This window comes from Peromyscus leucopus, chromosome 1, assembly GCF_004664715.2.
Source record: "Peromyscus leucopus breed LL Stock chromosome 1, UCI_PerLeu_2.1, whole genome shotgun sequence".
NCBI classification, from domain to species: domain Eukaryota; kingdom Metazoa; phylum Chordata; class Mammalia; order Rodentia; family Cricetidae; genus Peromyscus; species Peromyscus leucopus.
The window spans coordinates 16,669,876-16,682,287 of record NC_051063.1 but is presented as its reverse complement, the minus strand read 5'-3'; the positions used below and the strand labels follow the sequence as shown (position 1 = coordinate 16,682,287).

The following is a 12,412-nucleotide window of genomic DNA, read 5'->3' as shown; positions in this document are numbered from 1 at the left end:
TCTGTTAAAATAAGGTAATAAAAAATAACTATCAGATTAAATAATCTCCTAATGTTGTAGTTCTTGACAGAGGGCAGTTTTGTGTTTCAGGGAACATTTGGTAATGTTTGGAAACGTCTTTGTTGTCCTAACTCACTCTCTCTCTCTCTCTCTCTCTCTCTCTCTCTCTTTCTTTCTCTCTCTCTCTCTCTTCCTCTCCCTCCCCTCCCTCCCTCTCCCCCTTTCTGTTCTCCCCTCTCTGTCTCTTTGTGTGCGTGCGTGCGTGCATGTGCATTGTGTGTGTGTGTGTGTGTGTGCACGCGCATGTGTGTGTGAATGCTGCTAAATATCCTGCAAGATACAGGGTGGGGACTCTTCAACAAAGAACTCCGCAGTCCCAGCTGGGTGTGGAGTGCATGCTGGTAGTCTCAGCACTTAGGAGGCAAGGGCAGGAGGAGGTAAAACACAGTCAGGTTCAGTTACATAGTGAGACACTCCTTAAAAAAAAAGAGGGAGTGTCATGATTTTTTTTTTCATTTTACTTGGAAATATATAAAAAGGCCTGTTCTCCCTAGAAAGTCCATATGCACATTTTCCTATGTAAGTTGGGAGCAGGGATTCGCAGGTCCCTCCTTCAAGCCCGTTCCACAGAGCCTACCTTTAGACACAGGAATTTTCACCAAAATCTCAAATCCATTGTTAAATGAAGGCACAACGGCAGAATAAACCAAATAATATCCACATTTTTCTCCTTCTCAAACAATAGCAAGTCCAACTGGGTTCGGTTTGGGTAACTAAAACTCCAGAGTCCATGTTTCTGTTCTCTAGAATGTGTCTGGTGCTATTTACCCTAAACAATGCTGGTGTGTTCATTCCACACTTGTGTATGAAAGGGTTGGTTCTATGGAAAGACAGTGTGTTTATAAACTTTTCTTTCTTCATTGTCCTTTAAAACGACAATATAACCCCAACAATAGGAGACATAATTTATCAACCAGCTAACTATGAGCTGGCTATTGTTTAGCGAGGGCCATTCCTAATTATCACAGCTCTACAAAGTACATGTTTACTGTTCTTTGTTGCCTGAGAAGGCAGTGAACTGAATATCAAAGAGTGAAGGAAATTCATTTTGAATTTAAATTTTTCCTTTCTCTGCCTGGATTTGTTGTTGTTGTTGTTGTTGTTTTTTAATAGGAACATTTTTGGTTGTCTAGGATATATTTCAGTAGAATTCATGGACAGATGTTAATAAATACTGGTTTAGCAAGATGTCTATAGTAAAATTGAGTGACAGTAAGAAGGGACATCTATAATGCCACCTGCTTGTTTCGACAGCTCATAGGATAAAGCTAGAGATGATACGGAAGAGATTTTTACGAGGGGGGTGTTTTTCCATGTAGGGTGGATATGCTTAGCTTCCTACATGTTGAAGATGTACATGTGGGCCTCAGGCTCTGGGTTCCGCTGCAGTGTCTGAGGAAGGAGCTCATGAACCCAGCACCCCACCCCGACCCCACACCTGTCACCAGGTTCACACTGATGCCGGCCACGTCAGGCTACAGTCTTCCTGGGAAAATTCTGGAATATGTTCAGGAATGTTGACGTTCTCAGGCATTTGTATAGAAGTACATTAGCTCGCCACTTGAGAGTCTTTCATTCTAAAGAATGGTAAGTACCCCTAGCTTGAATTGTAACTACCTCTAGCTTCAAATGTCACCTCCAAAACTCATCTTTTACGAGTCTTCAAAATCTGTTAACATTTTTTTTAGTCCTCCTCCAAGCCTGGCCACCATGAAGATTTTGTGTGAACCTGTCCTGACCTGAGATCCTTCTGGACTTCATAGGAGTCACTCTGAGGACCTTTCACCCTGCATGCAAAGTGCTCCCCTTCCTTTCCCTTTTTCTCAATCTCATGAGATGACACCTTTGCTCAACTATTTTTCTTTTCCTAGACAGGATCTCTCTGTGTAGCCCTGGCCATTCTGGAACCCACTCTATAGACTGGGCTGGCCTTGAACTCAGAGATCCATCTGCCTCTGTCACCTGAGTGCTGGGATCAAAGGTGTGAGCCACCACCACTTGGCTTTGCTCAGCTCTTAAGCTAGTGCCTGGCAAAAAGCAAGTGATCGGTCCACGTACTTCAGTTAGTAAACAGGCAGCTGATGATTACATTCTTTAGTTTCCACATAGCAATAGGGTCAAACTTGCAAACACTCAAAGGGAATTAAAAAACTAACACCCCCCCCCCCCATCCCAGGGCCATCTCCTGCAGACCGAAGCAGCAAATCCAAATGAATCACATCTCTCTATTATCACTGATCTTCCTCTGGGAAAGGGTAACATGGAACCGAATGACCTTGCTTACCATTTTCCCAATCATCATTACATATGGGCCCAGATACTTGTTCACGCCGAAGATGTCTAGTAAACGGATGTACCAATAAATGATGTTCACACAGTAGATGACCCTCCCATCACTCCTGAAGGGCTGGTCTTGAAGTCGAAGGATCATCCCCACCGAGAAGAGGAGGATGGCGATGAGGTCTGTGACGTTCCAGTACTCCTGCAGCCACACTTTGACTTTCTGCAGCAGCTTGCCGGGCTCTGACATCAGGATCTACGAGGCAGCAGAGAGGGTGAGGCCTGGTTTCTTCTATGCTTTCCGCTTGGCTGGAAAGTGCTCTGTCTGTTAGCTGATGGAAGGGGCTATCTAGACCTGAGTCTAGTTGAACACCTGTATACTATGAATGCATGATTGAACCAAGCTTAGGTAATCCAGATGTGCACTGTCTAGAAGCAGATGTAAACAGGTTCGACCCTTGGGATGGTCTGGCAGTTCTGAGCCACTGCAGGCTTTTGCTGTAATATTATATATTCCTAACACACCGCAGATCCATCCCCACAATCATCTCAGTAAACAGTGCTTCGGTACTGAGTGACACGAACCACAGCTACAGGACACCTCCATTCCTCTCTCGTATCAGCAAATCATTGTCGGAAGTACAACCCCCTTAATGACTTATCATCTCCATGATTGCCACTGAATTCTAAGTCCCATTACATCAGGCACATGGTTGCAACTGTTTTCTTATGGCATAGCTGTTGTCATTATGGACAGCAGCCTACCATCCATTTTCTGAGCAACAAACACACAGTGAGCTCTTTGAAGACCTAAACCATGATGTGGTTGGCGATTACAAAGTTGTTTTTTGTAAGCAAAGACTCATAAAGCTGTACCCAAGGAGGATGCTTCCTTTCATGACCAGTAAATTATACCTCATTTCTTAAAAAAAGAGACAAGGGACAAGCAAAACATACTCAGACTTTCTGATGGTTTTCATTATAAACAGACCAAAAGCCAAACTCCTTACCATGGTATACTTCCCATCCCTCTGCATTCTCCCTCCTTCTCTTGCTGTAGCCACACTGGCCTGCTCTGAAGCAGAACAAGGCCAGCCTATGCTCAGGACACTCACACCTAATTCCTTCCACTGGGGACTTTCTTTTCCAAGAGTTTGCATGCTTGGCTTCTTCTTCTTCTTAAGCTCTTTATTTAGTCATCTCCTTCCTAGGAAGGCCTCTGTTGACCATTACAGCTGTAGTAGCCTCCACGGCCCCCAAACACAGATACCTGGCCTCCCACCACTGAGTTCCTACTACAGCAGGTGTGGGGTCAGGCCAGGGGATTCACCCCCCTTCCGTGTTCCCAGGTCATGCTGGTGAGCTGGGGGTGAGATCCACTGTCCTATCCACCCAGTAGCACTCTCTGGGGCTGTTGCTGTCTTGGTGGCTCCTCACCCTCTGGGTCCATCTGAACTAGGTAAAAGTCTGTGCATGTGCATGGGAAAGGAGAGGCAGGGAGGGTGGGCCATGCCTTAGCAATCATCTACCCCTTGCTCATGTGTTGCTAAAACTACTACTATGAGAGAGAGAAAAAGAGTGAGAGGGAGGGGGGAGAAAGAGGAGGGGAGAGAGAGGAGAGATGAGAGAGAGTGAGGAAAGGGGGCAGGGAGGCGAGTACCTCCTTTGCCCCATCACTGCTAAACCAGCCCTTAGCTCACTATCCGGGGAGTGGGAAGGAAAGCGAGTTTCAGATGACCCAACAGGTTTCAGACCTCGTTCTCTTCTCTAGTTGTAGCATACCAAACAATTGCTCCATCTTGTTTCCCAGACCTGTAAAGTGGGGGTGGATGTGATCGTGGCTGTCACTGACGTCACAGACTTGAGGGAGACCTGGGTGAGATGTCTACTGAGGCTTGCTGTAAACAGTTCCATACTATTAAGGGGTTGCTGTGGCCGGCTCTGGTGACTCTATGCAGAAGTATGCGGTGAAGAGAATGGGATCAGCAGCACATGAAACCACAGCCTTCCCTGTGTTTGCTCGGGAGGCACGGAAGCATGCAAACTTTTCCATGCTTCCAGGATCTTGCGTCTGGGTTCCCGAGGGCCTGTGTGCCAACCACAAGGAGGCAGGGAGGCGGGTGCTTGTGGGAATTGTCACCCACTCGATAGTTGAGCCTCTCTTTCCAGAGTTCAAGGCAGGGACATGGGGTGAGAGGTCACCTCACCAATCGCAGAGAAAAAGATCAGGCACAAAAATGGCCACAATCCCACTTCCCACATCTTCCTCAGCGGCAAGCACGCTTCGGCTGACCCAGCCCTGACCCAGTATCGGAAGCCCCACCCTGCCTGCCATGACACGCAGCTTCGCAAGAAATGGATGGCCAGGCCTGGAGGTTTCTGGCAGCCTGCCGGCTTGGCAGCCATTCTAGAACAGTCCAAGGAGCACAGGCTGCTCCCCGTCTTCTTCCAGCCTAGTCCCTGGACAGCCTCCAGTCTCCACACTCCAGTCTTTGCCTCCTCTGCTTGTGATGGGGAAGGAATATGTGGCGGGGTGTTAAGTCTCCGGAGTGCCAGCTGGCATCCCACAGAGGCAGGGCCCCTTGGCGGGAGCAGGCTCAGTTCTGAGAGCTACACAAAGTCCCAGGCAAATTTATTACTGTTTTTCAGTTTACAAGTCCGCTGCACTGCTCAAGCAATGGGGGACACTGTGAATGGTGGGACACCGTGCAGAGACCCGGCTGCAGCCACACACGCCACCTCACTGCCTTAGTCATTTAATCCAGTCTCTAATCCTCAGGTGGGACTCGGGTCCCACTCCCAAGCTCTCAGGAGGGGGAAATGCTAACTAGAATCAAAATAGCACCCACACAGCCCCAGAGAAAGGTGCTGAAGGATGTGTGTGTGTGTGTGTGTGTGTGTGTGTGTGTGTGTGTGTATTTAAATCTCAATGCAATCACATTTAGTAGACATGGCATCTTTCTTCTTTGGAGAACATTCCAGAGATGAAATCCACTAGGGCAAGAACCTTTGAGTCTGTCTGGTTGATGAAGGTGGGTTGGTGGCCCCATTCTATTCGGTGCCCACCTACTGAAATACAGAGACCAGGACTGTGCTGGAACTCCCCCGGGAGCTGCACAGACGTGACAGGATCCTTTCCTACTCAGAAGGCCCCTCCCACTCACTGCAGTTTCTGGAACATGCAGAGGAGTCGCTTCACCTTGCATGCCTGCCTTCCCTGCAGGTTTTCTCTGGTGAGATAGGGGTTTGTGGAGAGCGCTGAGCAGGGTTGCTGCGCCCTCTTGTGGACCATTTCTTGATCACATAGATTTTTAGAAGCTCTTGGAATCTGAAGGGCCACTGATGTTAGATTTATTTAAGTTTAAAAACATTTTTAAGTTCACAAAAAGCACTTTCCTTGGTATCTCCTAATCCCTACAGCTTCTTCCATTATCAAAGGGCTCTTTTTTTTTTTTTTTTTTTTTTGCAAATGCTGGAATGATGTTGCCACATCACCCAAAGACTACAGTTCACATAAGGGTTCACCGTTGGTAGGGTACATTCTATGTGTTTGAACATGTGTAGAATGATATGACTCCGTCCATCACTACAGCAGCATACATAATATTTTTGTGATCTTAGAAGCCCTGGACTTCACCTAGCATCCATCCTTCCAATGTACAAACCCAGGCAACCACCAATCTTCTTACCACTCTATAGCTCCCCCTTCATCTTCACAGCTCCCCCACCAATCTTCGTAGCTCTCCCCATCTCCATAGGCTTTCCCAGAATTTCATATAGCTGGATTCATACAGAATGTATCCCGCTTGGCCATTTTTTTCTCCGTAACACACACCTGAGTTTTCCCATTGTCTCATAGCTCATCTCTTTTTAGCACTAAGTAAGATTTCCTGTCCCCATGGTTAGCTTTGACTTCAAACAAATCATATAGGGGGTGTCATTTCAGTGAGGTGAGGAGAGACCAGAACTGTGTTCCATCCTCCATAGTGCTCCCTAGGAGTGGGAGGGCTGGCGGATGCCAGCAAGGGGGTGGGGGAGCAGGTGATAGACATTGAGAAGTAATCAACTCAAGAATAAACTGAATAAAGGAATCATGCAGAGTGTCTCCCCCTCCCTCCCTGCTGAAGTTGTTTCTCTCTGTCCACCATATGGGTTCTGGGTATTGAACTCAGGTCATTGAGCTTAACAGCAAGCTGCTGGAACATGTTTGGAGAAGTTGATATTGGATTTGTGGACAGTGTCCAAGGAGACCTCAAATAAAGGGTTGGAATGGGAGTTAAAAATAGCAGAGTTTAAAAAGTCATCTTCATAGGGATGAGGAGAGGGAGGTGTAAATGATATGGAAGCCCTCTGGAGGATGTCTTGGGGCAAAAGGTGTGAAAGCAGGAAATAGACTTAAGCACCCTCGGAAACCTCTCTAGGTTGGACAAAGAGGAAAGTAGCAGCCCTCAGCAGCATTCCAGAACTCCGTTTGGGGCTTAATTTGGATCCCAAGCATCCCTCTCGATTCTCCATCCTCAGATATGATGAGCCACCCTTTCCCTCCTGATTTCATTCCGGAAGCAGTTACCTCTCTCATCTTCTCTATTCCCAGAGTGAAAATGTAGGAGATGACGATCCATTCCTGAGTGGAAGGCCAGCGCTCCATCTTCACTAACACAATGTAATTGAAGAGCATCAGGTATCCGATATATGCCAGCTGCAAGAAAATACAAGACAGGACTCTAACTGCAGAGGCCTGGGAGCCATGCCCTGGGCAAGACCACTGCATGGCAATGCTGAGCAAGGTCAGTAAGCGGGTCAGGGAAGCCATGACGAATGAACTATAGAGTTCTAAACAACTAAGAGGATTTATTTATTTTCTGTGTTCATTCTCATGGAGTTCTGAGGACAATTTGCAGAAGTTGTTTCTTTCCATCCACCAAGTTCTAGGGATTGAACTCAGGTCACTGGGCTTGATGGCAGATGCCTTTACCTGCTGAGGCATCTCTACCTCAAACATTTTTTTTTTTTTTTATTTTAAAGGCTATAGTAGTTAAACTAATTGAGTATGCAATGTTTGTTTTTGAGCTTTATATGTGTCTCTGGGGCTCTGGGGCCTTGCTTGTACCTTTGTGTCACCATGTAGGAATTTGCATGCCCATCATCAGTTGATTGTGTGTGTGTATGTGTGTGTGTGTGTGTGTGTGTGTGTGTGTGTGTGTGTGTATTCTGGTGTTCTGTCTTAGAAAAGAACCTGGCCTATCAGGGCTCTTGCTTAGGTGCACACTTGGCTTTCCATACTAAAATGATTGATACAGTGATTGAGAATATATATATATATATACATACATATATATATATATGTATGTATATATATATATATTCCTGAAAGATGCTAGATAGATTAATGCCCATCAGAAGGAAAGAAAGATTCATATAGTACTTTTAAGTTGGTAAAACTACAGTGTAAGCAGCCGAGATTTAACCTTAAGGCTCCATTTCCATTTTCTCCTGAGTAAATAGCGTCTGCCTGGTGTTTTTGACCTACAGTGGTTGGCTTCCTAGGGAGGATTCAGACCTCTTTTCCACTGTGCTGTCATCCTGCCCTACCCTGGTCGGAACATTTGAGTTTGCCTTCTGCTTCTTTGAAACAAAACAAGAGAAAATAAAGCCGTTTACAGGAAGGCACGGGGTGTGTGGCCTGTTGTGAACCAGAGTGGATTTAATCATCCAGAGGCTCCAGCATCTGGAATTTGAGTCCTGATGTGACTGGCTGGATGTGGGGAAACACTCCTCAGGGCCCAGGCTGGGAATTTGTTACTGAAAGATGCAGTGATGTCAATGCGGAAAGAAAAGAATTGGTGGTGCTCTTGCATAAGAAAACTTACCCTGAGGTGGATGGCAGATGAGTAAAACATCCTGTGGGCAAAGCTTCAAGTTGAGCAAGGCACTGACTGGCCTCAGGGGTCTAAGCAGGGGCCTAGAGTGAGCTGAGTCAAATCTGCACTCTCTGGGGGTGGTGTGGGAGTGAATAGGGCAGCATGTGGACAAGAGGATTGAGGATTGGAGGTAAGGAAGACATTGAGTGACTTTGGGGCTGTAAAGACAAGTTAGGAGGCAGAAACTGCAGCCTGTCGAGGAGATAAGCCCTGTGGGACCAGAGAGATGTCTTATCTACCAATGGGCTTTTTCCTTCATTTTCGTAAACTGAATAGACTTTAAATGTAAATCAAAGGTACCTCTGACATCCCCATGACATTGATGACACATGTCCAGGTACAACCATGGCACAGAATTCCCTTTTCTGATAAGCCAAGACCTGGGCATGGTAGGCAAACACTCTACCACTGTGAGCTACTTCCCAGTCAGCTTTTCCTTCATCTAAAGGGTTAGGCTACGCCCAAGGTAAAGGATACCACATCTGGAACAATCAGATTGTGACAGAGAGTGAGTGCTTCAGCTGCTGAGGGTTAGCTGAGCTCCTCTACCCGGGCGACTTGATTTTTATATCCCCATGACTACTGTTACATTATCCCGGGCCTAGGTTGCCATGGCTCCCCACTTCAGCATCACTACTGAGTCATGGAACTTTCGCATGAGAGAGGCATCCTTTAGAAATTGGTTCTAAGTGTGACTTGGTTCACATGGTTTCAGGTTATGATCAAGAAAAACACTGCTACGCTCTGCAGTCCTTGTATGCATAGTTACAAAACACAAAGGAAGGAAGTCAGTTGGTGAGACTGTCTAATACACTCTTTCCTTTTGCCTGCAATTGCTTCTGTCTTCCTGGTCACTTCCTTTTATTGAAAAAAATTAGGTTGCTTCAAGGTGGAGTGATTCTTAAGTGCTCTAGTTTTAACATTTTACAAAGTTCAATGCAAAACATCCCAAGGCACTGTCTCCTCTTGTCCCACGCTGGCCCAGTGACACATGAACTCATTTCTTCAGAAATTCTGTGTCTTTGAATTTAAGTGACTTTACTAACAGGGTCCATCCTCTGAACTCAGGCCTAGTGTATGTGAAGGGAGGAAGTTGGCAGAAAAACTTAGAATGGCACTTGGGTTTAAGTTTGAGCTCATGCGTGTGGTCTTGTGTAAGTCACCTAACCTAGGGTCTCTGGGGGAGAGCTTGTCATGGCTGGGGAAACCCACAGTACACATCGTGTCCTCTGATCTGCGGTCGTTTTTATACCTTGAACTCCAATCTTCTCCAGTTCATAACTGAGAAGTGTTTTCTGCACAGACAGGGGCTGTGAGCCAATTGGATCTCTGCTTCCTTCTGTCTTGGAACTGTGGAGGACACACCTGTTCCTCTGGGAAGCTGAGATGAGGACAAGAGGTCATAGGGGAGTGAGGTGGGAGCTCATTTGGACAGTGTCAGAGAGGAGGAAGGGACACGTCTGGAAATCAGAGAGAAATGCCCTTCCAGAGAACACAGGTCACAGCAAATGGGACCACCAATCTGATGGTGAAGTTTGTTGTTAAGCATCGTTGGGGGGTCTCAAAAGCTTGGCCCTCTCATTTCCATTCATTTACCTTGAGGCCTGGGTTTTGTCAACATTTGAACACAAACTGCTGGAATTGTTTGAATATAACTGGGGAATTTAGTGTGATGGATTGTCTGAGGCTAACCCAGTCAGTTATGGGAAAGAGAGCTGGACACCTAACCCCAGCTGCCAAAGACACAGCTCCTGTGGTGGTTCAAATGAGAATGGCCCTCATAAGTTCATATGTTTGAATGCTTGGCCTCCAGTTAGTGGCTGTTCGCGGTTTCAAAAGACTCACAATATTTTGAGTTAGCTTTCTCTCCTCCTACTTGCAGATCAAGATGTGGACTCTCTCAGCTGTTCCTGCCATGATGCCTTCACTCCATCATTGTGGACTCTCACCCTCTGAAGCCACAAGCCGAATTAAATGCTTTCTTCTATAAAGAAGGCTTGGCCATGGTGTTTTGTCACAGCTATAGAAAAATAACTAAGCTAGCTTCTCAAAGCATGGTGTTTGAAGCAGTGTGGTCCAGGTTTCTGTGATCATTAGAGACACCTGGGGCTTTTGGTAATGGCCTCCCCACTACTTCCACAGACTTGATTCAGTTGGGTCCATGATCGATCCTTGAATTGGGGTTTCTAATAAATCCTTCTCTATTGTGGGCATTTAAAAAATAGTGGGCTAAAACTCACTACTCTCTGTTCTGAGTGAGGGCCTTTTAACTCTAGCTGCTCATGACAATGACCTGGGGAGCTTTAATGTAGTACCCAGAGGGATGACAGAGGAGCTCTGAGGGTTGAGGCTAGGTGTGAGCATGTTTTTAAAGTGTTCCAACAGATGGACAATGACACATGCCTATAATCCCAGTCCTTGATAGGTGGAGGCAAGGTAATCAGGAGTTTGAGGAAAACTTGAGTGAGACCATGGTTTAAAACAAACAAACAAACAAACAAACACCAAGCCAAAACCAAAAGTGTAATGGGTGATTCCAATGATCTTGATCTGGAGGTGCCAAGGCTGAGAGACACTGGCCAGGGCACTTGCGATGAAAAAGCATTTGGGGCTGAAAATTGCCTGAGTTGAGTCAACGGGGAGCAAGAGAATCAAAGAACTCAAATGATGGGACTGCTGAACGCCAACGAAGAAGGAAAAGCAGATGACTTGGAAGACTAAGTGAGGTCAGTGTCCATCCAAGCGCTGGTAATTCTTTATGCGATTCCTCACACCAGTTTCTCTTATGCTTGAGACCAGGAATCTGCTAACATTCCTAAAAGGCCACAGGATGAATCTGCAGGGTTCTATAGGTCAAGAGGTTTTTTTTTTTTTTGTTAATGCTCATAATTAACTTTTTTTTGTCGTTGTTGCTGTAGCATCCATGTGGCCAAGTGTAGTAAACACTGGAATTTGGATTTCTTATTTTACAAACTTTTTTTAAAAGCTTATTTCAACCTTTTAAGGAAAGGTTAAAAACAAACCAAACGCAAACAGGCTGGGGTTATGGCTCAGTGGTACAGCACTCGCCTACCGTGCCTAAAGCACTGGGGGTGATGCACAGCATCACAGAATAAATGCAAAAATAAAATGATTTTCAGTGTGTGGATCAGAGGAGTGGAGTTTCCTTTGTCTATAGTTTTCAACCCCCGCTTTATTTTGGTTGTGACAACTGAGTCAGAAGAATTGAAGGAGAAGGGCAGATGTGGGCATAAAAAGAAGGGACAGATGTTGTATTGATGAAGTCATTGTCGGCCTCAGGGAGATTATTTAGAAAGCATCTGGATCCTTGCTTAAACACAGTAGCTGCTCAACAAATGATATTTCTGTTGTGTGGACAGATGAATCTGGCATTGATTACCTCTCAGAAATGTGATTAGTATAGGAATAACACTAGTTACTCCCACATTGTACTTACAGATCCAGACACTATTATAAGTGTTTTATATCCTTCAACACATTAATCTTCATAAAGTAGACAGTAGTATTATTTCTATCTTACAGAAGGACAGAATGGGAAAGTAACGTTTTTGGGGTCACGCAGCACAGAAGGACACAGGTAGACCTATATGTAGACTACCTTTACTCAAGCTACTTGCAAGTCACAAGTCTGCTGCTTTCCACAAGGCAACCTTGAAGGAGTGCTGCTGTAAAGAATTTAACTGAGTTTTTGAATGTATGCTATTTTGAAATGTCAATACATTGGAAATTTTATTTTACTAAAATGAATATAGATGTGATATATGTGTTTTTATATTCTCTCACACTCTATTAAAATCATCATTTGAAGTTGCGGCTTCTAACTGGTGGTAGTTTTGATCCCACAAATGCCTGGAAACATTTTGGCTGTCATTCTTAAAGGACAGAGTGTGGTTCTGGCATCTGGTGGCCACAGACCAGGATGCTGCTGCATGGCAAAGAATTATCCCAGCTAAAAATATCACTAGTGCTGAGGCTGCAGAGTCTTGCTCTAAAGCCAGTGTTGAACATTAACATCCGGGACTGCCCAGGAAGCAACTTAAATGGTCATCTGAGCCCTCGTGTTCTCAGACCTAGATCACCCTGTTGTTGACTCAAATGACAGCTGGTTGTGAGAACGTCTAAAAGTCCAG

The 12,412-nt window shown here is 45.5% G+C and overlaps 1 protein-coding gene and 1 long non-coding RNA gene across 44 annotated transcripts in view; one reads left to right on the top strand and one right to left on the bottom strand.

Moving 5' to 3' along the window:
* The window catches only part of Trpm3 (transient receptor potential cation channel subfamily M member 3), an 834,738-nt gene that overhangs the window by 56,220 nt on the left and 766,106 nt on the right, over nt 1-12,412 (bottom strand). For all 43 annotated transcript variants that reach the window (XM_028894749.2, XM_028894795.2, XM_028894968.2 and 40 more), the window contains 2 exons: nt 6,911-7,039; nt 2,345-2,596 (listed from right to left, as the gene is read on the bottom strand). In XM_028894749.2, the coding sequence (XP_028750582.1) occupies nt 2,345-2,596; nt 6,911-7,039 (381 nt within the window). The remainder of the gene's footprint in view (nt 1-2,344; nt 2,597-6,910; nt 7,040-12,412) is intronic.
* On the top strand, nt 6,444-10,912 carry LOC119089085. The gene is made up of 2 exons (XR_005092949.1): nt 6,444-7,127; nt 10,144-10,912. It is a non-coding gene; the product is annotated as an uncharacterized LOC119089085 (long non-coding RNA).